The sequence below is a fragment of the Ascidia mentula genome, chromosome 3 (assembly GCF_947561715.1).
Source record: "Ascidia mentula chromosome 3, kaAscMent1.1, whole genome shotgun sequence".
NCBI lineage: Eukaryota > Metazoa > Chordata > Ascidiacea > Phlebobranchia > Ascidiidae > Ascidia > Ascidia mentula.
The window spans coordinates 18,526,272-18,553,916 of record NC_138568.1 but is presented as its reverse complement, the minus strand read 5'-3'; the positions used below and the strand labels follow the sequence as shown (position 1 = coordinate 18,553,916).

The 27,645-nt window shown below is 37.5% G+C and overlaps 4 protein-coding genes across 4 annotated transcripts; 3 read left to right on the top strand and 1 right to left on the bottom strand.

The window, feature by feature from the left end:
• The first annotated feature begins 650 nt into the window (after nt 1-650).
• LOC145893816 (chitinase domain-containing protein 1-like) lies at nt 651-6,173 on the top strand. Its single transcript, XM_082982175.1, has 10 exons — nt 651-764; nt 2,373-2,495; nt 2,785-2,937; nt 3,123-3,252; nt 3,484-3,528; nt 3,827-3,995; nt 4,134-4,226; nt 4,507-4,758; nt 4,909-5,032; nt 5,456-6,173. Exons 1-10 carry the CDS (start codon nt 696-698, stop codon nt 5,552-5,554), a joined length of 1,257 nt encoding a protein of 418 aa, XP_082838301.1. The 5' UTR covers nt 651-695; the 3' UTR covers nt 5,555-6,173.
• Nucleotides 692-2,361, top strand: LOC145893818 (DNA sliding clamp PCNA-like). The gene has a single exon (XM_082982177.1). The coding sequence runs from the start codon at nt 1,204-1,206 to the stop codon at nt 1,990-1,992; it is 789 nt and encodes a 262-aa protein (XP_082838303.1). The 5' UTR covers nt 692-1,203; the 3' UTR covers nt 1,993-2,361.
• Nucleotides 6,174-6,326: 153 nt separating the features above from the next.
• On the bottom strand, nt 6,327-13,204 carry LOC145893817 (mitogen-activated protein kinase 1-like). Its single transcript, XM_082982176.1, has 7 exons — nt 13,019-13,204; nt 12,423-12,605; nt 11,901-12,090; nt 9,050-9,281; nt 8,560-8,691; nt 8,040-8,230; nt 6,327-7,560 (listed from the first exon to the last, which is right to left on the bottom strand). The coding sequence occupies exons 1-7, from the start codon at nt 13,123-13,125 to the stop codon at nt 7,543-7,545; spliced, it is 1,053 nt and encodes a 350-aa protein (XP_082838302.1). The 5' UTR covers nt 13,126-13,204; the 3' UTR covers nt 6,327-7,542.
• Nucleotides 13,205-21,566: 8,362 nt separating this feature from the next.
• Nucleotides 21,567-27,411, top strand: LOC145894903 (Na(+)/H(+) exchange regulatory cofactor NHE-RF1-like). The gene is made up of 9 exons (XM_082983572.1): nt 21,567-21,675; nt 21,808-21,932; nt 23,846-23,903; nt 24,202-24,350; nt 24,805-24,889; nt 25,019-25,119; nt 25,658-25,826; nt 25,980-26,427; nt 26,598-27,411. Exons 1-9 carry the CDS (start codon nt 21,639-21,641, stop codon nt 26,896-26,898), a joined length of 1,473 nt encoding a protein of 490 aa, XP_082839698.1. The 5' UTR covers nt 21,567-21,638; the 3' UTR covers nt 26,899-27,411.
• Nucleotides 27,412-27,645: the final 234 nt, after the last annotated feature.

Sequence of the window (27,645 nt, the reverse complement as noted above, 5' to 3'; positions counted from 1 at the left end):
AAGGACCTGCACAGTGGGGCGATCCTGCCAATCATGCCATTGTATGATACATTACAGCGTTGTCTAATTATAGTGGCAGAGATCCCCTACGTATATGTGAAGGTTGGCAAGTTGTACGCTTGCGCATCCGGCCACATTAATACTCGTGAAACCGCCGAGCACCTATATAGCTTAGTTGGAAGAGTGCTGGGGTTGGTTAGCCCAGGCTCGCGAATTCAAACCTCACCGGAAGGTTCATTTTTCATTTCGACTTGTCAGGAAAAGGTGGTTTATGTAACGTAAGAAGTTTTTTTTGACGTAATTTGAGCAACATTAGATCAACGTAATTTTATTCGTCCTAAATTTTGGTTCACATCGGTAGCATCCCTGTCTAGTACAGAGATCACCAATCTAAAAATCAGAAACGCACCAAAAGTTATCGGCGGAGACACGAGAACTCGCAGGTAACAGCGGGTATCACAATCTATTTCTGTATACCAACGTAATCAGATAGTCCACACTTCCGCACCATTGTTTAAATTTGAGTACGTACGATTCAGGGTTAATTTTTGGATTCGGTCCGGCACATCCTTAATGTATATTTGACCACAGCGCATTACCACATAGAATAAATAAATAAAAAAACATGTAAATGACATGCTTGGGTGAACATAGACCAAGAATCAAAACGAACAACTGTGACGTCAAATTGCGCCATGAGAAGAAATTTTCCCGCCAAAGACACCCGCGAAACACTCCACAAAGACCAAAAAGAAGTTGGTGCGGTGAGCGCGTGTTGCTTTGCTCTTTGTATAACTTCATTATCAAGGTCTTAGACCACAAGATGGTGCTTAAAGATATGGTTCAATGTCATGGATTTTGTGATGTGTTAAGCGTGGTTTTGCAATGCGTTTCACTGCAAATTGGTGACTTGTGTCAAGCTGATATGGTGATATCTGATATGACCATCCTTCAGTGCTTCTGATATAGGCTAATACCTGCGCCATTAACATTTACAAAATAAGGATTTGTTGTGACCTAATTTAGTGATACATGTAATGGTGCACTTGATGTTTTTGAGAATTGCAATGCAGAAAAACACTACATGTATGAAACTTTGTTATTTTCTTCATTACTTCATGTTGGTATACGCGTATATTACAGCAACTCCATAAATTGGCACTTGACATTAGTTAGTTTTAAACACACTACTGCCAAAGCAAAATGTTCGAAGCCAGGCTTGTACAAGGAAGTTTGCTTAAGAAGGTGCAAGAGGCATTAAAAGATATCGTCCAAGAAGCATCATGGGACTGCACTTCCTGTGGTATCAGTCTCCAAGCAATGGATGGGTCTCATGTATCCCTTGTCCAACTAACCTTGAGGGCGGATGGATTCGAAAAATACCGTTGTGACAGAAATCTTGCCATGGGCATTAACATGGGTAGTATGTCAAAAATCCTGAAATGCGCTGGAAATGATGACGTGATTACATTGAAAGCTGAAGATACAAGTGATCGTCTTGAGTTAATGTTTGAATCACCGAAAGGAGAAAAGATCTCCAACTATGAAATGAAGTTAATGGACTTGGACTGTGAACAACTGGGTATTCCTGATCAAGAATACAGCTGCACGATAAAGATGCCATCCCACGAGTTCGCACGAATTTGCAGAGATCTCAGTCAAATCGGTGAATGTGTTGTAATCACTTGCACCAAGGATGGGGTTCAGTTCTCTGCCAAGGGCGACATGGGAAGTGGAAATGTGAAATTATCGCAAAACCTTGGTGCTGAGAAAGAAGATGAACAAGTCACCATCGAGATGACGGAACCTGTGCAACTTACATTTGCTATTAAGTACCTGAACATGTTCACAAAAGCAACATCACTCTCCGGCTCTGTGTGCTTGTCCATGTCCAATGACGTGCCGCTGGTGGTCGAATACAAAGTAGAAGACATGGGCCACATCAAATACTTCCTGGCACCGAAAATTGAAGATGAAGACAATGAAGAATAAACCTCATGAATCGTAGATTAACTCAGTTCCACGCTCTTGGTATCAAAAACAATTGGAGGCATTCATTTATTTTTAATATATAATGAACTCCGTAAAATAGCATTCTGAAATATATTGACACAAACTTGTGTTTGTATCGTATATAGTAATTATGAAACAAGTATGGTTATGTATTATTTTTTGACTATTTGTTTTGTATGTGATTGCTTGTTTACCCAAAATGCTCAGTCCAATACTGCAACAATGGACAAAGTGATATCATATCCCACAGACTTGATTTTTGTACATTAATTTTTTTTTGTTGGTCCACCAAACTGCCATGTAATATATAGTGTACAGCGGCAACATTTTGGAAATAAAAACTCTCTTTCATGTTGCAGAAAAATATGGGTGCATTGTATAAAGTTATCGTGGTTGGTTTGATATTGGCCTGTGCGTACTATGCATCTTCAACCTTGTCCAAGAATAACAAAAAGAAATCAAAACAGGAAAAAGCATCAAAGGTATAGAAAAAACATGTGGGGAAGCAACAAGATAGAGTAATATTTTGTTGTTATACTTGTAACTGCATGTCGGTCGCTAATAATTAAAACAACCACAATCTGCAAGTTTTTTTAAACAACCATGTTATAATTGACAAGTAAATTACAGAAAATAAGTAATTTGAAAGCCATTCACCGTTCAACATCTGTATTAGCTCTTGTTAATTTTCACTGAAAAGGTGCAGTTCCGTCATATATGCACCATGCGGTGCATACAACTGCATGGGTTTAACAAATCAACATGTTTTAGGTAAAGTTTTCAAAAACAAATGTTCTTGATCGAGGGCTTGTTGTTGAAAATGTGAATGCTGATGACATTGTGGAAAACTATGCTAGATATTGTGAGAAGGAAAAAAATATAAGGAGGTTCAGAACCGGCGAAGTCCTTGGATATGTGACACCTGTAATTACATTTTATTGGGTTTCTTCCTTATCTGTCCACTTATTGTTTATGTGGCAAATTTAGCTGTCGTATGCAATAATAATTTTTATATTAACACTATGTTGGGTAAGTTTCAATAAGAATAAAGATAATCAAAATAGTTGATAAGAAAACAATCACAAAATTTATCTTAAAATCTTCTGTAGTGGAACTCGCATGGTTATGATGTGGCAAAAACGTTTGGCAAGTTTTCAATGATCAGTCCTGTATGGCTTCAAATTAAACGCAAACCGAGGGGTAAATTCCATGTGACGGGAACCCATGACATTGATAAAGGTACTTTGTGTATGAGTTACGAAAGTTTGGTTGATAAATAAATAGTTATACAAAGCATTGATCCCTCACTGACAATCAATCGCCATTTGTTGGATAAAATTACTGAAAATTCTTTTATTTAAGATAGAATACAAAAATTAAGTATTAGGAATTTGAACCAGAACCTGTACTAGCATTTTTAGTTTGGAATTCCATGGAATGTTTTCCTTAATGAAAATTCTAATGTTGCAGGTTGGGTGAAAGACGTGAGAAACACAAATTCAGACACACAAATATGTAAGTTGGCTACATTCCTTTACAATGTTCCAATCACTTTGACAATGTTCAAAACATGAACAAACATTGTTTGTTTGTGGCATCGTGTGTTTTGTCTCATTGCATGTATTTTTAAATCAAAAAATATAAGGTGGTTTGATATAAAAATGGAAATACTACTTGTTACAGTTTGCTGGTTTAAGTAGAATAGCTCTGTCATAGAGTTGTTTAAAATGATTGGCGATGTCTGAATCATTGGTTGAAATTGTATTTTTATTGAAGTATTAACTACATGCTCAGTTCCATATGCTTTTGCCAGTGCCCAGAATACTTTTTGATGGATGGACAGGCAATGATTTTAAATCTCTCTTTGCAAGCGAAGATGAAATTGAAGACATGGTAGATACCATTACAAAATCTCTGTTTGAATATAACATGGATGGTGCAGTTTTTGAACTATGGAGCCAAATGCCACCGAAAAAAAGCAAGTCAGTGATTGATGCAATCTTAGGTTATATGTACATGATAGTGTCATTAAATATAGTTTGGGTAAGGTTTATAAGCACAAAATTATGTCAAAAATCTCTTTTTTTATCACTTTAAGGGAGTAAAATGTGTTTTTTTAGGGAGGTGATCCATGTTATGACGCATGTGAGTGAAATCTTCCGAGACAAAGATCTGACTCTGGTATTTGTCATTCCTCCTCCAATCAGTGTTGAGTAAGTGACACAAAGATTGCAATATACACTGTTTTTGCTGCTACTGAATTTAAAATCTAAATCTAATATTTATGAACATAATACTGTATTTACTTAGAGTCAGATAGATTTAAAGTATGCGATATGGTTTGTATATGGCTAAACAAAACTTATAGAACTTATAGAAACATGTTCTTTCCATTGGCCTTATTTTGTATTTTATTAATGGAGATAATCTCCTAAACCATCATTAGGTGACAAAACAGGCATGATCTGACTATTTTGTCTTGTTTTTATTTAGGGGTAAATCGACTTCATTTACAAGAGACGACTTCACTCAGTTGGCACCACTTGTTGATGCGTTCAGTTTGATGACATATGATTTCTCTGTGGGTTCTGGAAAACTTGGACCCAACGCTCCCTTATCGTGGATGAAAGCTTGTGTAGAAAACCTTGATCCTGAGCAGGAGAATCGGAAAAAGATCCTGCTAGGACTCAATTTCTATGGCTACCTGTTTTCGGCACAAGGTGGTGCACCTGTTATAGGAGAACAGTAAGTGTTTCATTGAAGAAAACATTATTAGTGGAAAGAATTCATTTAATTTTTTCTAAAATAATATGCTCATTTGAACTAATAAGAATTCCATTATTCCAGAATATTATGATAATTGATGTTTACAATGTCTACTTCTTTGCATTTAAGGTATATAAAAGTGTTGCAGAGATATAGTTCTGACTTTCACTGGGAACCTTCAAGTCAGGAGCACGTCGTACAACAAAATGTTGGGACTGAAGCATCTACTTTCATAATGTTTCCAACACTTAAAGTAAGACTAGTTAGGACTCCGTTTCAACATTATGCAAGATCTTAAGGTGTGCATTAGGTTCGTAATCATATTGTCAACAGTATACATGATAAACATGTTTGTATGTACTGATTATTGTAAACACATAAAGAATTAAAATAATATTATTCTAAATCTGACATCAATCCACGGCTTTCTCCAAGAAGTATTGAAAACTTTCATCAAATTGATGTCACTAAGGCTGGGCTTTATTTTCCAAGTTGTCAATAGATAATCTTACATTTAAAACAGTATTTTTTCAATATTTAATTCAGTTGGTTTATTATAAACATTGAAAAATCGATTTCACCTGCACGGGCAAAACTAATGAACCAGTTTAGATTTTTCTTTGTGTTTTTTTAGTTTTGGTAGTGGGGATTGGCAACCGTTTATTTTATGTTTCAGTCGATTCAGATGCGTGTCGAATTGGCCCAAGAGCTGGGAACTGGAATTGCCATTTGGGAAATAGGACAAGGTCTTGACTATTTTTATGACCTCTTATAAGCGATTCCTATTGTGTGATATTTCTCCTGCATTCCCTATAAAGCTTATACTTGTGATAGATTGTATTCTAACAAGCAGTTGTATTTATTTCTGTTTAACATCGAGTTATTACTGTGTAAATTGTAAAGAACAAAAGTTTATAGAATAAGATAATTTATGTGCTCTTGCCATGATACCAAGTTGTAATAGTAGTAATTTTGATGGCTATTTCAATTGGTGCTAAATTTAGTAATTTTTTTACTGGCACTGAGGTTGTTTAACCGGGGTACAAACCTCCAATAAATATCTTTACTTAAAGATTTTGCAAATTTGGAAAGTTTTAGTTGAGAATTGTGCTTGGAACATGATAATTCATTTAGTGTTAACTTTTAAATATTACTATTTGGTGAACAGCAGACGGGGCCACTGTTTCCACCCAATAGGTCTTATTAGTGCAGCCATGGTGTAACTTTCAACAATCTTTTCAGCTAAATAGCCAAGCAAGACTTCCACTTTGTTGCTCCCTGTTAGGTAGAAACAGTTGCCCTGTCTGCAGCTCACCGTAAATAAATATTGTTGGCTCTATTGCTTGTATGTGATTTAAATATGATGTTGTCCGAGCTACAAAATGGAGAAGAAATTTGCAGTTTCGAAAAGTTCAAAAACCACTTGTCTTAAAACTGTTGTTGACATCAAGTTTTTGAGATGCAAGTGAACATGGCGATGAAGTTGTAGCCTGTATTTATTACCTCTTACTGTATTTTGTTGTTTTTTTAAAACACTCCATACTGGGTGCAGTCCTGCTAGATTTTATTACACGCAAAATTGTGCGAAAAGAAACAAATTAGAGCAATGTTTCCATGTTGAAAGCTTGGTCAAGTTTGAATTATTAGAAATACAAATAATAGCAACACAACAATGCTCGTCCACTTAATTATTTACAGTTTGGAGCAAGGTTTATGACAGACACAAATTGGAAGTAGGTCAAAGTTGGTTAAGTGGGGTTAATCAATTGGACAATACACACGCATATATATTTGGTTTTTAAAAAATTAATTATACAAAGCATGGTCTGGAAGCTGAAAGAATGATTTTTGTGGGAAACTATGGTACACTGCTCGACAAAAGCAAAAAAGGCAAAAATTAAAGATATTATAATTTGAAACAGCCTCAAACAAGCTGCTTATCCAAAGAACAAACGAAGCATTGACGAAAGCACTATGTAAAAATGTACAGGAGAGCAAGGACATGTGGCAAATACAGAAGTTTTTGACGCCGGCCAAAACAAAGCACTTCTCTTTGCCGAAAACTTAAATTCTGATGAACACATGTCCAAGTGCCTTTCAAACCACAAATACACAAACATGTCTATAGTAACTTATAAGTGTATGTACCAAGAACACAGGGTTGAGGCAGAAACTAAATTCCAAACCTTACACCCAAGGTATTTCGATAAATTTTTTTTGTTATTCCAAATATACAATATCAACAATTTTTTTTTTTAATTTTGAACATAAGCGTATAAAATAACAATTCTGTATTCTGATTGGTTGTCCATCAAAGAAGGGGATTAGGTTTTGTGCAAACCCTTCTGTGACAAACAAAATCCTTCAGAAAAATGCAACAATTTCTAAACGTTTGTGCATTCAGTGAACATAAAGGCAAGGGACTCTCAATCTTTGTGAAGACAATCATAATCTTGCATCGAAAAGTGAGGGATTTTACGCTAATTCAAAATCAAAAAATCTAAAGTCCAAACAAAAATGGCACAAAAATCCTAACATGCTTTTTCCATTGCAGTCCCTCCAGACAAAAAATAACAAAACACACTGCTGTACTCTTTTAGGGCGAAATAGAAAACGCAAAATACACCACATGAAACTTGATGTGCTTTTTATTCACTTGGGGTCGAGCTGCGTGATTCGCAGCATAGTAGCTTGCTATGTACATGTAGTGGATGGCTGCAGAGTCAAAATGAGGAACAACGGGATCGGTGCTAATCAGGCAACTTATTTGGACATTGATGCCTGTAACAGATTGTGTCACTCAGTGTAAGATGATAACGGCCAAGTGAGATGAAAAATAAATAGTGGGCCCTAATCATGCTGCCATCGAATTGAAAAACTTAAATCACAATTCTGATATTTTAACCCAAAGAAAAATAAAACTATAAAAATTAAAATAAGTTTTAACTGTTTTTATATTTTTCACCAATTAAACCCCACTAAGTAGCCTGTTATTTTTTTCCCACTATCTGAAAGACCGTTTTAACTTAAACAAATAAAAACATACAACGTAGTTGGAAACAGCATTTCACAAATCATGATTGTGTTCAATTGCTTTAATCACCTAAATAAACATAGTTTTCCCACAGAGAATCTATCAAATTTTTACCAAATTCTCCATGTTTTCTAATCTAGTTGGACTGTAATTCAAATTAGATTGGCTGCACCTCTATTTATGAAACAAAACCTTGCAAACACAAAAGAATTTAAAAATATCTCACCTGGAAGATTAGCTCCTTAAGCTTCTCCTTGGGTAAGTCATCGAACTCTTCTTCAAGAGAAAAGGGTTTCTCGGCTACAGGTTCATCAGCTGGGTCATAATACTGTTCCAGGTAAGGGTGGGCAAGCGCATCCTCTACTTTAATTCGTTTTGAAGGGTTGAACGTCAGCATTTTGTCCAGCAAGTCCAGAGCTGTAAGTCAATTTTACAATGTTGGGTGGCATTTTGTAGATGAATTTAACTAAAGGCATATTTTATTTTTTGGATGTTTATACCCGCTTAATTATATGTTGGCTTAGCTTCTGTACTTGCATAGTCACAGAAACGCAATGCTTTCATTGTGAAATTACAATGGTCTTTCAGTTTTTTATCCAATGGACTACATATATACAGTAAATTGCAACAACAAGAATAATTGTTGTTCTACATTTGTGGCAAAAATATTGTTTAAGGTGATGTAGTTGATACAGTATGCACTGAGGTTAATTGTAAACAATAGTTTTACTATGTTGATTTTTTACCTTTGCTGTCGGCTTTCGGGTAGAGACGAGTCCAAGCGAGTCTTGGCTTGGTGGGGAGGGAAACCAGGTAGGCCCGAGCCTTTTCATTGATGATGCAACGAAGATCTGCGTCTGATGGTGATCCCAGTGTTCCTGTGTGACACGATAGTATTTTAGTAGTCGTTCATTTGCTCGAGGCTTTTTGTAATTGTGTAAGAACATTCTAGCAGTAGAACATTGTATGGTCTGTATTATATTGAAACTGGGACAAAAATTTTCCAAAATTAAATGCAGATTTCAAAGGGTACCAAACTGAATATATAGGTTAAGGTTTTTCCAGCACATTAAGTTACCAAAGTAAAAACATTGCAATAACCAATTAGTACATTTACTGCAGCAAAAAGGTATAAATGCAAAGTGCACATAATATTTTTGTAGAAATAAAAGTTAAAAAAAACAACATCATAAAGACAATGTTTAAACAACAGTGTTCGTTAACAATTAAAAATACCCAAAATGAGATTCAGTTGATCAAGGTAGTGCTTTCCAGGAAAGATTGGCCTGTTGCTAATCATCTCTGCCAAGATACATCCAACAGACCAAATGTCAATGGACTCTGTGTAACCCTTTGAGTTAAGCATAATCTCCGGAGCCCTGTACCACCGGGTGGCGACATACTCAGTCAAGAATCCAGTGTGGTCATGTTCAGGGTCTGCAACTCGGGCAAGCCCAAAGTCGCATATCTACAAACATAAACATCATAATTATATTTTTATGCTCGAGTTGACAAAATAAAGTTACAAATTTGCACACTTTATTAATATATATATAATATATGCTAAGTTCTAAACATTTTCAATAGTTTGTCCAACATTTACATCCAATTTTGTTAAATCCATCTATAAGAAAAATGCATAACATCTATGCTGCATTTTGTTTCTGTTCAAAAATTAGGACTTATTAGTGGTAAAATAAATGTGGAGAGACAATGAAGTGGAAAACACGCCAATAGCCAACCTAAGGTTCCTTTGTAAAAAGATATTTAGTAGTATCATTCCCAAGCAAATAATACAGCATAAGAAAGCACGTTTGGAAAACCAAGAAAAGTGGATTATTGATTTCAGGTGTGGAATTTATTGGTCAAGCTACACTGAGGGCAGAAGTAACAGATAACACATGACATGGAATCGGTTTCAAGGCAAAATTTCCTTCAATAAATATACACTTGAAATCAAAACACTTTTATATATTCTGGGGATATAATGAAAGTGTTAAGAAAGTGAGTCCGACAAAAACCATCGATCAACAATCATAGCCGACTCGACCACAAACATAAACCCTGTTTAAACGTGTTCTGACATGCGATTATAAGTGACATGAGCCTGCGCTTTTGTGTAGTGTAAGCGACATGGTGACACTTATTGAGGAAGTCTATCACTGGCAATATAAACAAGTAAGAACCCTGACATCTTCCCCTACTATAAATGTATTCTGTTCGTACTGCATGTTGCGATCTATTGGTTAAAGGGAAGTGATTGTTTTAAAATATGTGAGAATATATTCTCAGCTGCCAATATCGACAATACACATGTAAAAGTACTCTAATGTATGTGCTTTCTAAATTTCTTATTCTACAAATGAAAAAGGGGTATAATATATGCAACAAAAAATCTGTTGGTCACTCAGTTGGCAACAAAAGCAACAACAAACATTAGGTTACAATTTTAGCAAAACAATTTAATTGCAGTTGAATTTATCTGTGCAACTAATTGGTTGAAAAATGATTGACCAAAACCAGCACTTGCAGAAAACCAAAAACAAACAACATTTGTATTGACACATGGGTGACTCACAGACTAAAAAAGTGTTGTATTTTGCCCACACAGTTAAGTCTATAAAAAGCAATTTCCGTAGTTCCATCCATAGCTGTAAATCACCATGTATGTGGGCTCACAGACAGATTGCAGCCATTACTCATGTATGCATAAACCAACACATGCACTTACCTGACCCTATCACTTGACTGTCAAAGACAACATAATTGTAGACCATAAAGGCCATACATTTGGGCAATTACTAAACAACTGCACTCTAATTTCTCTGCATTTTAGTTGGAGTCAATCACTAAGCAGGTATTTGTTGACAAGCATCACAAAAATGCTTCTTTCGTTCAAGGTTTGCAAATTAGATCCACAAAACATGACAAAATAATGCATTCCATTGCCACATTTTACTTCATGTATTATGTACATACAAAATTCCATTGCCATTTACTGTCAACATGAGACAAACACATATACTTTGCATGTATATGTACAGATTTTCACAGTAAACGTGAATCGACCAAAATGAATATTGATTTTTAGGAGATGAATTGCAGACTGAACGTAATTGCAAAAAACATATACAGACATATAAGATTAATCACATACCCAATTTTCTGAGTTTTTTTTACATGACTATCCGGAATCAGTATGAGGTCCTAATTTAAACTTTTCAGCTGAAATAACATTATTACGGCGCTTATCTACAGCTACAAAGATGTATGGTTCTGGTTGTAGTCTCAAAGTTAACAACTTTCACATCATTGTCAGAGCATTGTTGTTAGGACTGGGATTGTCAAACTTTGTCAAATGGCACACTTGAAACAACTTAATACCACATCACACAGTACAAGAAACCCTGTGTTGGGTATGAAACACTAAAATAAGCTTACACTGCAAATATCTTTAAAGTTATCATCTAGCTTTTAACTCAATATATACACCTATATTTCAAAAGAAACATTGGATTGTGCGATTCCGTTTATATTCTATTTTCTTAACACACAACATGCTACGGTTTGGAATTTACGATTACTACATAATAAAACATATTATGGACACAAATCATGGATCTGTGGAGTCGGTCAGGTCAGCTCCTTATAATGATGGAGCTACACCAACAGCATCATTCAAACTGATGATGGCATAAGTTATTGCCGAAACGTCTTAAACATGACAATGTTAATAACAGTATGGGCCAGTCTTTTTATTCTCAAAACATATTATGACAGTTAACCAGTAAGTGATTAGCAGGATTTGTATGTACATGTTTTATTGTAAAAACAGTTTACAATGACCCTGCTTGGAACACAAACCATAATGCTACTTTATATAGCACAATGACTCTACAGCAGGGATCCTCAACACTTTGAACTTAATATTCACATTCACAAGTAGTATTCAATTTGAAATGAAATGCTAAGATGGCCGAGAAATTTATGTATGATGTCCTACACCCCTAAAATATCTTTGCACTGTATTTCACTATTGGTTTGCTTGATAGAACAATCCATTTTGCATTCTAAAAAACAGTCCTACCTTCAGATCACAAGTTGTATTCAAAAGCAAGTTGCTTGGCTTGAGATCTCTATGAATGACATGGGCAGAATGAATGTACTTGAGGCCTCTCAATATCTGGTATAGAAAGTAACAAATGTGATCATTGCTCAGATGTTGTGTCCTCAGTAGCTTGTATAAATCAGTCTCCATCAAATCTTGGACGATGTATCTATGTGAGGCAAGCATTAAGGAATTGCAACAGGAGTATGTGTGCCAGTAATGCTAAGATTCCTATTAGTAAGATACAAAATTCCAACATTTATAACCTTTAAGTGAAAATTACCTATAGGATAAAATTGAAACAACCTTGATATGCATATACCACAGTTGCATTGGAACATTTATTTGCTAAGCTAGTAAGCATACCTCCAAGTAAAACTTTACCTTTGTCACATTGAGATAAAAAAAATCCTATTCGGCAGTTAAATTAATGTGCACAATTAACTGAGAAAACTACAAGTTTTTGTAAGATACAACAAAACTTAAATATCAAAAGGATACACATCTTTCATAGCATCCATACTGGGAGCTCGCAGAATATCTTTTATTGAAATAATATTCTCATGGTTAAAGTTGATCAAAATCTTTATTTCACGGAGAGTTCTTTGGCAGTAAGTCTGGTGTTCGAAGGGGCTAATCTTTTTGATGGCCACCTTGTGGTCAGCACGTGTGTCTGTAGCTGACCTATTTCGAGCAAAAATTATGAACATGATTTAAATAAGCATGCCTAAACTACATATATATATGTATAGATAGTTTGAAACATGTGTAGATGATTTTCTGGTTAGTGTACTGTGCAAACCAGTCATCGCTTTACGTTAACATGATGCATCTGTTCATTTTGTCTACAGACTTTTCAATTAGCCTAAACCTACATTTAATTTAGTTTATTTTAGCTTCAATTTTGGGCTTTCACAGAACAAATGTATTTAATGCTGGATAAAAGTTTAGTATGATTAACACCCCTATAACATTTGCAATAATACAAATCAATGAAAAACCACAGCATAACCTCCGATTTTGTTTTCAAAGTTCTGTGTACTTTTCTTTTGATAAAAAAAAAAAAACATACACATGAATATTTGAACAGAACTTACACAACCATTCCATAGGCTCCCTCTCCAATGTAACTCAGTCCAGTATAACGCGGCCCGACATCAAAAACTTGACCACGCACAACTTCTGGAGGAGGCTTGTCGGTCATGATTGTTTTGGTTCAAGAAATATATCACTGAAATTGCTTTCTTGTTGATTGCGATAATGCAACTCTCTCTAAATATATATACCTTTAAAAATATATATATACAGTTATATAAATTAAATTTAAAAGGAGAGCACTTTATGAAGTTCCTACCAACGCAAAGTATTGCAAATACAAAATTTCGGCAATAACGTTTCCTGCTTCCGTTTACAGTATTGCCTCACTTTTATGCAATTGATACAAAAACAATAGTTTGCACAAACTTGCAAGTTTTGCTTGCCAAAAACTAAAAGAGTTAAAAAGCACATAACAACAGCTTTACTTCAAAAACTTGTTGGGTAATGCACAATTAAAATGGCACAACCCGCATCATCTCCGCTGACTTGACAAACCCAAAAAAGCGGAAACATTTACGATAGTCCGCCGAACTTTTCTTCCGACAAAACTATAAAAATATTCGGATGATCGGAGCATTTATTTATTGATGGTTTCCGTAAATCCAAGCTAAGCAAAGGGCGAAATAGATTAAATTGTCGCAAAATAAGCTGCAACATGTTTACAAATTCGTAGATGCAATAAACTTGATTTTCATGGTCAACAGAATTATCTGCTTCCCAAATATTTTTTGAAAAAACACACAAACCAGTCAAATTTTCCGTTTAAATAAGTGAATAGTTTTTACGGTTAGTAAAGGATGTACAAAACTTAGTACCGGTATGTATTTTAATAATTATAAAAACAGTCAAACTCTAATTGATAGTGATTCGGTTTTGTTGTATATATAAAATTTTCATTGTAAAACTTTCCGCTAGACGGCACTAGTAAGGAATCAATCAGCTGTTTTTATACTGCAGCTTTTATCCCACCAAATCATTGACTTTTTGTCCCTAAAAACTCGATGTTGTCATTATATCAATTTATCCATATTTTATTTTGAAATTTTGGCATTGTATATATACCTAGTGTGTAAATCGACATAATACCTAACACATTTATGGTTTACTTTCTTTATTCTTCCTCATGTCTCACATGAGTACAATAACTTAGGTATAGTTTTGACAAAAATAGTGAAAAAAAATGACAAATGGAAAATACACTCCTAAACGGAGCGTCTCCCCGGTGTTGGGTGGTTTGAGTAACAAGTAGGTATAATAATCATACCTGAACAGGTAGAGCTAAAATGACATGCATCTAACATTTTGGAAGTCTGCTTTGCAACGTGGAAGTGATTTACAGCTGTCAAAATGACAGCAATAAAGTCGTTAAATTGCTGGGCGGCGCACGTTGATATTCATCGCATTCGGGTGTTCAAATGCGGAGAGAAACGGACAGGCATTTCTGCGTGGTTGTGGCCCTCGGGGTAAACCATCACGTAACCGCGTTACAGTTTTCATTTGTTTATTTGTATTTCGCGTTAGAAACGCGCGCTCTTGAATGTGCCGAACATTGGTGTTGAAGAATCAGATACGATGCTGTAAATGTTTGATAATTTTGGTAAAAATGCGGACACGTTAAAAAATTCGAGATATTTTTTAAATTCAAGTATTGTGAAAATTCAAATTAGAACATTAGTGTGTTCTAATTTTGTTTTTTTCATATTTTCATTGGTAATGGATATGAGCAGAACAGTTGGAAAGGCGTAAGTCGCCACGATAAATTGTCAGATAGTAAGCATTCAATTTAAACTTTTAACCAGCGCGAATCAATTTCCGAAAGCGTTCCAGACAGTTTCTACTGAAAGTAATAACTTTGGGTTTAATGAACTGGAAAATCAATAAACCGTAACAAAACGATGGAAAATCTCAACAGAAGCTGAATCGGAGTCTTTCACCCAAATAGAAACGATTATTTCTGTGATTTCGGTGCCTCTACCACAAGCTTGTCGTTGGTTGCAAAAACAGTTGAAAATGTGTGATAGTTTTCCTCAGTTTTACGCAAAATTCGCATGAGAACTTTGAATATCCAGAGTGCATAGTGTTCGCAGATGGTCATGTTACGCAACCTTCAGTTAAAAGCAATTTGGAATCAATTCAGATCGCATCTTTTAAAATCACACTCAAATCCGAGATTTCCTTTTTGCTTTCATAACAAATTGTATTTGTGACGCAACATCTTTCGTTTGATTTGATGTTTGTGCGCACACGCCACCATACCAGGTCACGACGAACGCATTTCAGAATTGATATTGGTAGGCGGATTTAATTATCGCCGTCGCTATCGAAGCTGTTCTGTCCGATTTGTTCGGTGCAATATTAATAGTGGGAGGCGGCGGTTAGGGGGACCGCCTGCGTGTGACGTCATAGACCGCGGACCGTCTGGCGCTTAGCTTGGTTTACTGACTCCCCTAATCTTTGATGTAATCCCGGTGGCTGGCTGATGGTTTCAAGGCTGCTCAAAAGTCAAGTTTTAAACAATCTTTTACCGTGTATCAGTCTAATCTTTCGTGGAAACAATTCGTTTTTGGTTGTTCCTTTCCAGGGCATTGGTTCAGAGAGAGGTTTATGTATTCGATATATTACGAACTATATGGTTTACGTTTTACAACGAAGTCATGTTGCCTTTTGGCTCAGCTTTGATTTACAAAAGTGTTTTGTTACAATTAATTTTATTTTTACACAGTGAAGATTAAATGCGCTGTTGAATTTTGGTTTAGAAGCACTTTGCAAGGATATTTAGGGAAGTTTTTGAGCGCATTGGACAAACTGTCTTAATTTCACAACATTAGAACTCTGATAAAACTGGTCACTATTTGAACTACGGTACATGTCACAGCCAACTATGTTGTTGTTGCTATTCATACAAAACATTGGCTGTGAAACTACTTCCGTTGAAACCTGAGCTACACAAACAGGAAATAATGAAAAATATCCACTGGGCCTGTGCGACCCTCAGGGCATTGCAGACAGCGATTATGACGTCATTATATAAACTGAATTATATTTGGTCGTGGTGGGCAAAGCAAGCGCAGCCGCCTATTACAATGATGTCAGGCTACGCTTAAAACTGGGACAAGTTGAATCGAAATTTTGGGTTTGAAGGTATGTAGAGATGACGGTGTATTGTGACGAGGGAAGTCATCTGAAAACAAAGAAAAATTTGTGTTATAACACGTGGTGTCGTAACAGCCAAGGTTTTGTGCGGTTTCATTGCTAGATACGTTAGTGAAATCCAAGGAATAGAGCAGTTTTGTCTGAGTGTGCATAAACTATACCGTTACCAGATCACTTCCACTTTTAAAAACAATCTTGTTGTAATCACGCTAGAAATTTTTCCTGCAGGGTTCTAAATAATGCATGAAAGTCTTTTTTATACTGTACTTATTAGCATAAATCTGTTTCATCTACGATATGCTATATGTAAAACCAGCTGTTGTTTTACAAGAATCGTGTTATATGTAGTAAAAATTGCGCAGAGGTGCACATTAATTTGCCGCAAACCGCCCTTAGTTTGAAAAAGTAACTTTTGACATCCGTTGCTTAGCATCAAATTGCACCATTTCAGCACTGCATACCAGCTATTTAAGGCACATAAAGGCGGTTTTCTGCGAGCACAAATTGACAACGGATCGGGTGTTTTGCTTCAGCAAATTAGGCATTTGTATGTGAGCGGCTCCGTTCTTCCGCAAATTGTCAGTGGGCGAGTCAAATAGAGCAATCTTCCTCTCAGCGCTGGAAGTGACCACTTTATCATAAAATGCCCAAATTGCCAGTGGCAGAAATAGGACCAAGAACCAGAGAACTGAGTGATTCAAATACAGTACCTGTTGTTTCGTCACAATGCACCGTCAACGGTCTGCAATCAAGTGTGACGTACTTTGTCAAGTTTTGGTTGTGTGCTGTGGTGAGGTGAGGTGTATCTCGCTGGAAATTCATAAGAAAATAGAAGTAAGAGTGTTAAATCCTATGAACTCCTTGTTACAGAGATAAGGATTGTATTGTCGGCTGTTCAGTGGGTATTGGAAGACACCAATTATTGTGTGTCTCAGTCACGTTTTAGTCTGAAAGTTGTATTTTTGACGCGGCTTGTACATTTTCCATTTTCGTAGTTGGAATTTGTTGATTTCGACACCGATCGTCATTTATATATCGTCGTCGCAAACTTTATTTATTTGTCTCGTCATTCTATAAAAATAATTTATTTTTTTGTGTATAAGCTGCAGACTGATGGCCACTGTTTCGACCTAAAAGGTCTCATCAGTGCAGCTGGTGTGACTTTCAGATGACTTTGCTGACTAAACGGCCATAATTTATATAGTTCGGGTTTGTCGACTGGGGTTAATGCGGCCGTTAGGGTCCACAGCAACATTCCTTTTTTTCAAAAATGACGTTTTTGTGGCTATTCTGCTGGAAGCCAAACATACAGTTTCGTAATTTCGTTTGGTGACACAAGTTTGTCAGCAATAAGCAGTTGTGTATCATTGCTCGTGTCGAAAACAGTGAAATTGTGTAAAATAATCAGACACATGTAACCCTGTCTGTAGCTGTTTGTTTATGTTTGCTTAGACGTGGCTTTAAACGCAGTGGGTAATGCCAGAGGCGATTGTAACTTTCTGGAAACGCAAGCTCTGCGCAGATAAGAAAGCTTGTTGTGCTTCTGGTGGTCGTGCGAATTGTTTTTTGTTCTATGCAGACGAAATCGCGCCTTCGACATAACGGAACTGTTGGTGCCGAATTCTTGCATGAAAACAAGACGATAAGATGAGATAAGCGCGCGAGGCCATTTTCACGGAAATTGTGACGTAAATCTGCGGTTAGGAGAAGTGGTTTTGGTAAAATCGACAAATAATTGCTCCAACGTAAACAGTGGGAACTGGAAAATGCTTTACCCACAGTACATTTCCATATTCGGATTTGTGTTCAGTGCCATAGGCAGTTTTAATGTCATTTACATGGAAATTTCTGGGAGTTTAAGCTTTCGTTCAGAAGCTGAATTGTGGTCGTTTTCTCATGACGAAAGAATCGTTTTAGTTCTTTCAGGCAGCGTACATGTGACAGTTGTTATTGCATTATGTGTTTTAGTTGCTTAAAACTGTACCGTGCCCTGATGGACTACGACGTTTTTTTTTCTTGTTGAGGTATGTTAGTTTTGGATTAAAATCAAACCCAGCAAATGCTTCTAGCTTTAAGTGACCTAACATTCCATTTTTTTCTGGAAATGAGTTGCTTCAATCCGTTCGCAAGCAGTACTTTTCTTTTATTATTTTTGGGGTATATAGTACGTATCCGTGCAGATGTGCCACAGACTGGCCACCGCCTGATTTAACTCGTTGCTTAGAATTCTATAGGTTGTATTTATTGGACGCGTGCTGGCAACTTGTAACGAACCACAAGAAATTGCTGTTTTGGAACGAAACCAAATCCTACATTCGAAAGGATAGAAATAGGATATATACAGTTAAAGATTAAATTAATTCTTGGGTTCCTTTGGAGTACTTGAGCCGACAGTTCTGTCAAGTGGGCTCGGAGAGTTTTTGTACTCTCTAGGGGAAACTGCGGCAGGTTTCAAACGAACACTTGCCATAAGCTCTAAAGTTTCATTTGATTCACCGTGTTAACTATCACGGCTTATGAAGTTGTTGGGAACGAAGACTTTGGACTTTGGTGTTAAAATGGATTGGTTATACCTAGTGTGCCCAACAGTATGTTTTTTCAGCATATGTTCGTATAACAATATTAGTAATAAGTTCACGGGGCCAGCTATTTTGAACTTCAAGCCTGTATTAACCAATAGTAGATCACAACTCTTTTGCATCAAACTCTCTTTAGTACGAAGTAAATTACCCTATTACTGTCTCGTACAGATAATAGGTTATCAAGAAAAACAATGCCTTTCCACCTATCATAACGAAAATTACGACAATTTTTACATCGAATTTCATCAAATTGTGTGAGCAGATGAATCATCTTGTGAGGTCAGCGACTTATTCGTCCAATGCGAGCGCTTGTGGTGTCAACACGACGCCAACATTCTCGAGTTTGGTCTTAAAACGCGCGGACTACATAATTTATTTCCAGGCCTTGCGCTCACCACAAAAACATGTAACGTCCGCATTTCTGTCTATTTCTGAACGGCAATAATAATCTGCTATGGCCACAGGCGATTTTTGTTAGGCTGCGTTTATATTCTGTTTTCGACCGAGACCTTCGTGCACAGCGAAGCGTGCGGCGTAACTGTCCGTGGTTCTGGCTGCTTTGGAACCACCCAGGCGTTCAGGCATTTGCTTGGTAAGCATATACTAGAGCAGGGGTGCACAACCTTTTTTCTATTGCCGGCCGCAACACACACACCACTGTGTGCTAACGGCCGCCACTGAATATACTGTTTTTTCAACGATATACTCCTGATAATTACGACAAGTTGACGTGAGCAATATTAGAAAGGAATGGAAATGATTCCATACCTGAAAAATGTACACTATTTATTATTTACATTTGCCAAATTACGTATATTATAATATATTGTATACAATGTAATGAAATGTCGAATTATTCAATGACTGCCTTGTTCTTGCACGCTAGGTTCACGTCTCCATCATAAAATAATCCACTTCCCATTTGGGATTAAACGCCCTTTTCTCTTTTTTTAACAACCTTTTGCGTTTCAGCGACATGACTGAGCGATTCCGCTGTTTAGCTTTTCGACAACTGTACATGCGTTCATGACAATTCACCGATATGCAATCAATGTTTTATGACGTCACCATCCGTATTGTTGCGCTTTGTCTCGAGTTCGGTGGCTGCACCAGTTACTACTCGCTACATCGAACGAATGTGTATAACGCGGAAATGGAAATGGTCCTAATTAAAAGCCTAACTCTTTTAGAAAAACAAGTTTCAGAAGCAACGACGGCCGCCAATGCATATATTTTGATATAAATGTGCACGGCCGCAAAAAATAGCGTCCGCGGCCGCAGGTTGTGCACCGCTGTACTAGAGCTTTGGTCGACAGAAGTGAAATTACACTGCACCCAGTAGGTTGTTGTAAACATGGTTTAAGTGTCGGTTAGTTAGTTAGTTTAACATGGTTAGGTTCGTAAAGCAGAGGTTTAATACTTACATGTATCTCATAACATGCTGACTTATATGGAGAAAGCCGGAGGTCTTCAAATGTTTTGAATATGTAACTTCGACATATGTGTTTCCAGTTAACAGATTTACAACGATGAGCTGCCTGAAAGCCTATATTTAGCAGATATGTACTTTTCGTGGAATCGGTGCCTTTTTACGAATCATAAAATGTAGCAGGGAGCCATTGGCGTGGGATAGCAACTCTTCATTATTTGCTCATTGGCAAGCGATTTTAGAGTGTTTGTGTCAAACATTTCATATCATTAGATACAAAAAGAAAGTCAATGTTTCCGCCATATGCGATGATTAAATGGAGATAGTCGTGACATCTTTCTTAAAAACGCGCGGAGGCGGTGCGCAACGAAGCGAAGAGAGAAATGTAATCAAGCGGAACGTACGTCACCCCGTGATGTCGCGTTCTGTGAAAACGCACCTGGGTTACCATTAGCGTAAGGAGTCATGTCGAAACTTCCAAGTGTTCTTTATGTCCGGACTGACAGAACTTTTATTCAAAGGTGTTAAAATAATATCCCATGCAGGAACTCTCGCTGTTTTTGTGAATGGAAAATTTGCATTAATTGAGATAAATGCACGCATATATTTTTGCCACACTTGCTGTTTGTCAAAAAACTTATTGGCGCAAATTTTTCGCCTAAATTCGTAAAGTGTATTTCTTTCGTCGCCTTGGTTTTCAATTGGGTTCAGTTGCAATGTAACAACAACCAGCTATGGATCTCATAACACAAAACACTGTGTACGTTCGGAAAAAGTTCCACTTATTCCATAAACCTTCAGTATGGAAAAAGAACCTGTTGTGTTCTGCCCAGTCATGTAAAACTTTGGGTAACTTGGAATGAAACTTCGTCCGCGGAGTCAACTTGTCGCACGAGATCGAAAGATTCGGTCACGGCGTTTCTCGATCCATCACCAGCTGGAAATGATCACGTTTCGAGGAAATTTTACTTGCGGTTTTTGTTGTACTGATGCTGGATGCTTTTTTGTGCGTGGTTCTGAGGAAGCCACAATGTCGGATTTAATTGAATTTGAACAAAAAAGGCTGTAAATTACTCACATGTTGTGTGCAAGTATTACAGGTCGTTTGTATTAAACACAAATTTAGTGAACTTGTTTTCAGAATTTGAAGAACATAGATAGTTTATGGATCAGCTTATATCTACAAAACTAAGCTGTGCATTATCAGCGCTTTGCAATAAAAAACAGCTATTTGTCAAAATTATACTAAGACCATCATGCAATATTACTTTCTGGTATGTTTTGTTTTCAAAACAAAGTCCAAACAATTTTTGCAATAGATGTGCAGCTGGGACACATGAGATTTAAAATGTCATTTTAATCAAAGTTTATTTTTTATGTTTTAGGGAGAATTTATTCAAAATACTGTCATTTAAAAAAACTGTATAGTTTCCGTGTCCTTACGCACACTGAAATATGGAGGGAAAACGACGGGTTTGTCACATCCAGAAAGGTAAGCAGTTTACCCAGTTTGGAATTCGGATCTCTGCCTCATTAGGATCAAATTGTTGGTAGAAATGATCTGTAATCTCAACAAAATACTTGGGATAATCCGGATCATTATTTGGTGTTGAATTGTGTGCAGGAGAGAATGGATTCGGGTTCATTCTTTGTTGCGAGACAGACACCACAGACACGTACGTACTGCATGTGTTGAAAGGCTCTCCAGCAAGCAAAGCTAACCTGGAGCCCGGGGACAAGATTATAGAGGTTCGTGTGGTTTTTCTTTACTGCGCATTAACCTCTTCAACTACGGTAATGCGTTTTGGATTGGTTCGACAAAGAGGTAGCATTCTAAGCCTCGAAGAACGAAACAACATCACGTTTTTATGTTTTGTATAAATGATAATAAAAGTTTGTCGAATGGAAAATGTGGACACCTACTGCAATGTTGAGTTGAATTTAACAAAAAATCCGTGTTTGGTCACCAACTAGATTCAGGAAAATCTAGCTGCAAAACCCGTTTGTCCAAATTCTTGGGAACAGTTTTTAACCACTCGTATTTCGACTGACATTCATGCAAACCTTGTGATGAGTTTAGACATTTCAATGTGATGTGCAAATAGTTTTAAACTCTGTTTACTCCCAGCATTTTTCGGGTTTAATTGCTTTAAATGCGATTGCTTGTCAATCAAACGTGGCCCAATACCTAAATATCACGACCTTTAGGCATAGACAGGAGTATGATTTTATGATCCAACAACTTCCATTTGCAAAACATTATAACTCTAATCCTTTTAAAACCCTCCGTGTTAAATTGCACCCATAAAACACCACGCACGCGTCTCCTAACCGGGTCAAGGGTCATTGAAATGACTTTGAGGTTATTTACGGTCAAACGTTACATGAGCGTGCTAACAACCTCGGGTCAACGTGATTTAAGGGTTACTCCGGTTTAAACCGCCGCTGTAGATATTTCATTAGAACGTTTATAGACTAGATGTGGATTTTGTTGTAACAGAGACTTCAGAAAAAAAACGGTCTTGCATCTACAAAAAAAATCGGTTGGGTTGCTGTCACATTCCACTGTAACTGCTATTGCGAAAAGAAAAAAAAGCATGTATTTTAAATCTCTTACGAAATATTCCACGCCAATAACGCTTAAAAACATCGTAACGTGCAAATACGTTTTTGGATTAATTTCTTCGAAGTCTTTCAACATTCCAGAGCATCGCAGTTACGTAGAGTGGTTCATGATCCTGCTGGTATTTTACTCGACCTTACGCAACTGCACTGCGTGTGATTGCATAATTGCAAAATAGGTTAGGCGTGAATTCCTATTCATTAAATTGAATCAACGTTTTGTGTCCCCAAATTTGATTAGAATCGTTTTATGTTTGTCAAAAATCCATACAAAACGGATTGTGAAAACACCCTTGGAATTGACATTTCCGTATTTGTGCCGCAGGAATCTAGCGAGCGTACAGGAGGCCAAATTTACCAATAATCCAAATTCAATCCAAGGCCACTATTTTCCTGACTTTTTATAACCTAATTAGAACCGTTATTCTATAACCTTAAATGGAAATACAGCGTACGTAGATTTCACAGCCACGCACAGAATCACGAGCATTCCAACAACGTAATTAGGAAAAAAACAAACCGATATTCGTATTCAAGGAACCATTCGTTCTTCCTCAAACTATACATGGTTACGTCACAAAAGCGACGTTCGGAAATGCCTGGCGTTATCGCGACGCGCCATTATTATCGCCCCACGCCTGTAATTACCCAAATATCGTGGGTGTGGTACTTGTTCTAAACACTCCAAGAATTTTGTTGCTGGCGTCGTTCGTGGGCTCGCAGTTCCACGCAAGCCGTGACTGTGCTGATTTTTGTCCTAGTGGTTTTAACTTATTTCAGTTCATTAATTTTCTTCGATATATTTGTATGTGACACGTTGTAATGGACCTTAAAGCTGGACAAAAATCGTGAATTTAGGTTGAACAAATAACCAAGATTAAGCAAAAGGCAGCTTTAAGTTCCATAAAAGCGTGTTAAAAACATATGCCTTTTGCTTAATCTTGGTTATTTATTTAAAATTTACAAATAATTCTAGCGATTGGTGAGTGGAGAATTATTTTCGTTTCATTCGTTCATAAACTCTTGTTTTATATTCAAAGGTGAACGGTTTAAATGTGGAACGTGAATCACACAAGGAAGTGGTGGAAAGGTTGCAAGGTACAACAACTAATTATTAACAATGCCTGTGGTTTTATGGATAAACATTAGGTATTGCAATGAGTTATTCCGATGCGAAAAGTGAGCAAAGCTTTTGGAAATCCGCGATAAGTGATATTTTGTTCAAATAATCATAATTTCATAAAGAAATATGTTTGCCGGCAGGATCGCTGTAAGACACAAGGCTGCACTGATGAAACCTAATTGCCCAAAACAGTGGTCCTGTCTACAGCTCTCTTCATATTATTATTTAGTTTGTGTCCCTTATTATTTTTATCATGGCTGTTTCGTTTCAAAGGTTTGCAAAGCGTAAAGCTCATGGTCGTCCATAGCAACGCGGCAAGTGACTACTTCCGGAAGCCTGGCAACGGAATGACGGTTCGACCTCTTGAGAATTGTGACGAATCCCTGCGACCGAAGTTGATCACCGTACACAAGAAAAACGACGTGAGTTACGCGGAACACAAAAGTGCGCGCGTAAAACATATTTGTAAACAGCAGAAGTCCCAGGGGTAGAAATACGCTTTTTCAAAAAACTGGCTTGTGTACAATTTCCAACGCGGAAATAAATTTCTCTCTTCTGGTGTTAAAAAAATTCTTGTGTTAAAAAAATCTTGTGTTTAAATGTTCCTTTCGGAATTTTAGTGGTAAAAAGAATTAAGTTATTGCGATGTTGTACAAGTAAAAGCCCCAAATTCTAAATTTATATGCATCAAATTCCCCCCAAAAAAACTAAATCCGGCTTCAAAACTAAAGCTTGTGTTTTGTTTAAATCTTTTGGGAATTACCGATTTATTTCATTGCAATATTATACAATGCGTAAGGGCCAATGCAAGTTTTGCACAGAACTTGATTAAAGTCTGGTTGTCCTTCATCAGTTAATCACGATGTCTTTCCTCAGGGTTTCGACTTCATTCTCCAAACAGTTGGAAAATCGAAGCGTACGGAACCGGGAAGGTACAGACAACAACTACGCGGTACAGTTGGTAAGTTGCGATACGTGAACTCGACACACTGACCAAGTGCAACAGGCTTGCGAGCGCCACCTCGCGACTTGCAATTGTAAAGTTTGTCTGGCCTTGAGTTAAACAATTATTTTGTATTGTTTTCATTAGGTCACTTCGTCGGTTCGGTTGATAAAGGTGGGGTGGCTCACGCTGCTGGATTGAGAACCGGACACAGATTAATTGAAATAAACGACGTTAATATTGAGCGGGTTAGTATACTTTACCAAATATCTCTTCCAGTATAACGATTGGTTACATCAAAAGTTTGAATTCAAAAAAGAGTATTTCCGTTATTTGGCTTGATATTATTTTTGTTCCGTAGCTTTTTCTAATTTAATTACAAAAAACGCTGCAACGTCAGACAAAGATTAATCTCCCGGTGAAATGCCGGAAGAAGTGGCTTTGTTCAACCTTTGCTTGGATGCCATGCAGTAATGAACCTGAACCTAATGATCGATATACGTTAGCTGAAATCACCACAATTAGTAATCCTACCTTGTCGCGTGACACCAGGATACACGACTGCGTTATCTTTTGCTTAATTGTCTCTTGCTCTTACATTTTATACATTGAAGTAACTAAAAGTAAGTTCCCCAACATAGTGATCAATCCATTTAATTCGAATGTAAAAGTGGATTTTTTTCGTGAAGGAATGTCACGCGTATTATATTCCCAATGTTATTCGTCCTGTTTTATCTAAGACCTGCTCAGGCTGATTCCTGTAGTCATTTTTGACATTTGCTCTAGGAATGTCATGCATTCATCATTGCGAAAATACGTGGATCGAGCAGCGTGGATCTTCTGGTGGTGGACGAGGATACTGACGACTTCTTTCAGCGTCACGGAGTTGCTCCAACCGCTAAACATCTCAACGGTCATCTCGAGTTCGGGACAGTCCCGCTTGCTCCTGTGAAACGTGAGCGCTTCCGTTTTGCGTCGCCAAGCGAATGATTTCTATTGGTTCTCAGTTTTTATGCGGTTGAATTCCCACGATATCCTTAAAACACGATATCCTTGAAAACCTGAAAGTTGGTGACCGCAACATTAACAAAATGTCCGTGCATTTCAGCTGCAAACGTCACATCCGCTTCAACCCGACCTTACATCTCACCCCCCCTCCTCAGCTACGAACCACCAACGATGTCCCGCTCATCCGACGTTCGCCGCCCATCGCGAAGTATGAGTTTCATGAAGAAAATGACGATGTCGACACCCGACCTCACCTTCGGAAAACCGAAGAATTCCGATGTTGTCAGCACCGATCTGAGCTTCTTCGATCGCTTCAACCGGCGACAGAGGACGGCAAAAGCGAAACGGGAGATTAAGAAGCAGCTGAGTAAACTCGAAAAAAACCCAAGAAAGTTGACCCACTCGCAAAGCGTACTTTCACGGAGCCGTCAGCTGTACGATGATACGGTGATCAGCGATTTTGACGAAACGTTAGAAGAACTTCCCGAACCTCCGATAGCCGAACTTAACTTTAAAAGAACAGATGATCACAAGAAATCAGGCCCTGGGTAAGTACGGACGCACACTGCCTTCGCCAGAGAATTTATGTCAATCGGAAAAAAAATTTTGATGTTTTTGAGTGTTGTTTATTTGACAAAATCATTGCCAGTCGCCGATCATGTTTGCATCTAAATTTATCTCGTCGACATTACTTTTTATCCTCTCTGTACTATTACAGCTCCACCAGCAGCACGAGTGACTATGGAAGCAACGGTGGAACCTCGCCCACGCGCCCACCCAAGTGGCAGAGCGCGCGTCCTCACAGTGTGATCGACACACTAACAGCGGAAGAGAGTCCAACCACATCTCCAGACAAGTATAAAAGGTCGAACGACCTCTCTTCAGTTGGTTACAACGTAGATCTGCAAACCCTGAAGCGCCGCGTCCACATGAGAGCGGGCAAGAGCCGAAACGGTGCCAAAGCCAAGTCGCAGTTGTTAGATTACGAACTTGCGCAGCAGTTTGTGAACGCGTGGTAACGGCGCGTTTTGATTGGCTGTCACGCTATGATGTCATGATCGGTGTTGGAACATAACGTCGCTTCACACTTGTGATACATGTCGTCTTGGTCGTAGGACATTTTTAATGTTTATCACTATTGGTGTTATTTCATGTATGCCGAGCACTGACGATGCTTTTCCGAGATTTACGCCAAACCAAAATATGTTTTAGTGAGTTCGTTATTTGAGGCGGTTTGCTTGTATACGATTATATTTCTGCATTTAAATTTTATTGCGAAATTACGTCTTCCGCTTGGTGGCGCAAAGCCACCTGCTTTCGTCATCAATCTTAACATAAAGTTTTAATCCAACCGAACCACAGTAACAAGGACTTACAAGAAGTAGAAATGCGATCTGGCGCAAGTTCAAGGTTAACTGAAACGTTTTGTATTGAAATCCCATCTTCCACGCAGTAAATTTTTTTTGTCGTTTCTTATTTCTCAACATTTTGTACGTTTACCATTTGTCATGTAAATCCTGCAAATAATCAAATCGCCATTCTCAGCGTTGTGCAGCGAACTATCTGGAACGAAGGCCGACCGCAGTTTTACAAGAACTTAATTCGGCGAGGGCATGGTTTAGAAAAACAAGCAGATTTCTTGTGGTTCAGTGAAATTATCCGACAACCTAAATGTTAACTCTCGAGAATTCTTAAACTTGACCAATGCTGCAAGATATTGTGCTACGTTCTCAAATGCGCTAAATTGCCGCTTAACTATTTCCTGA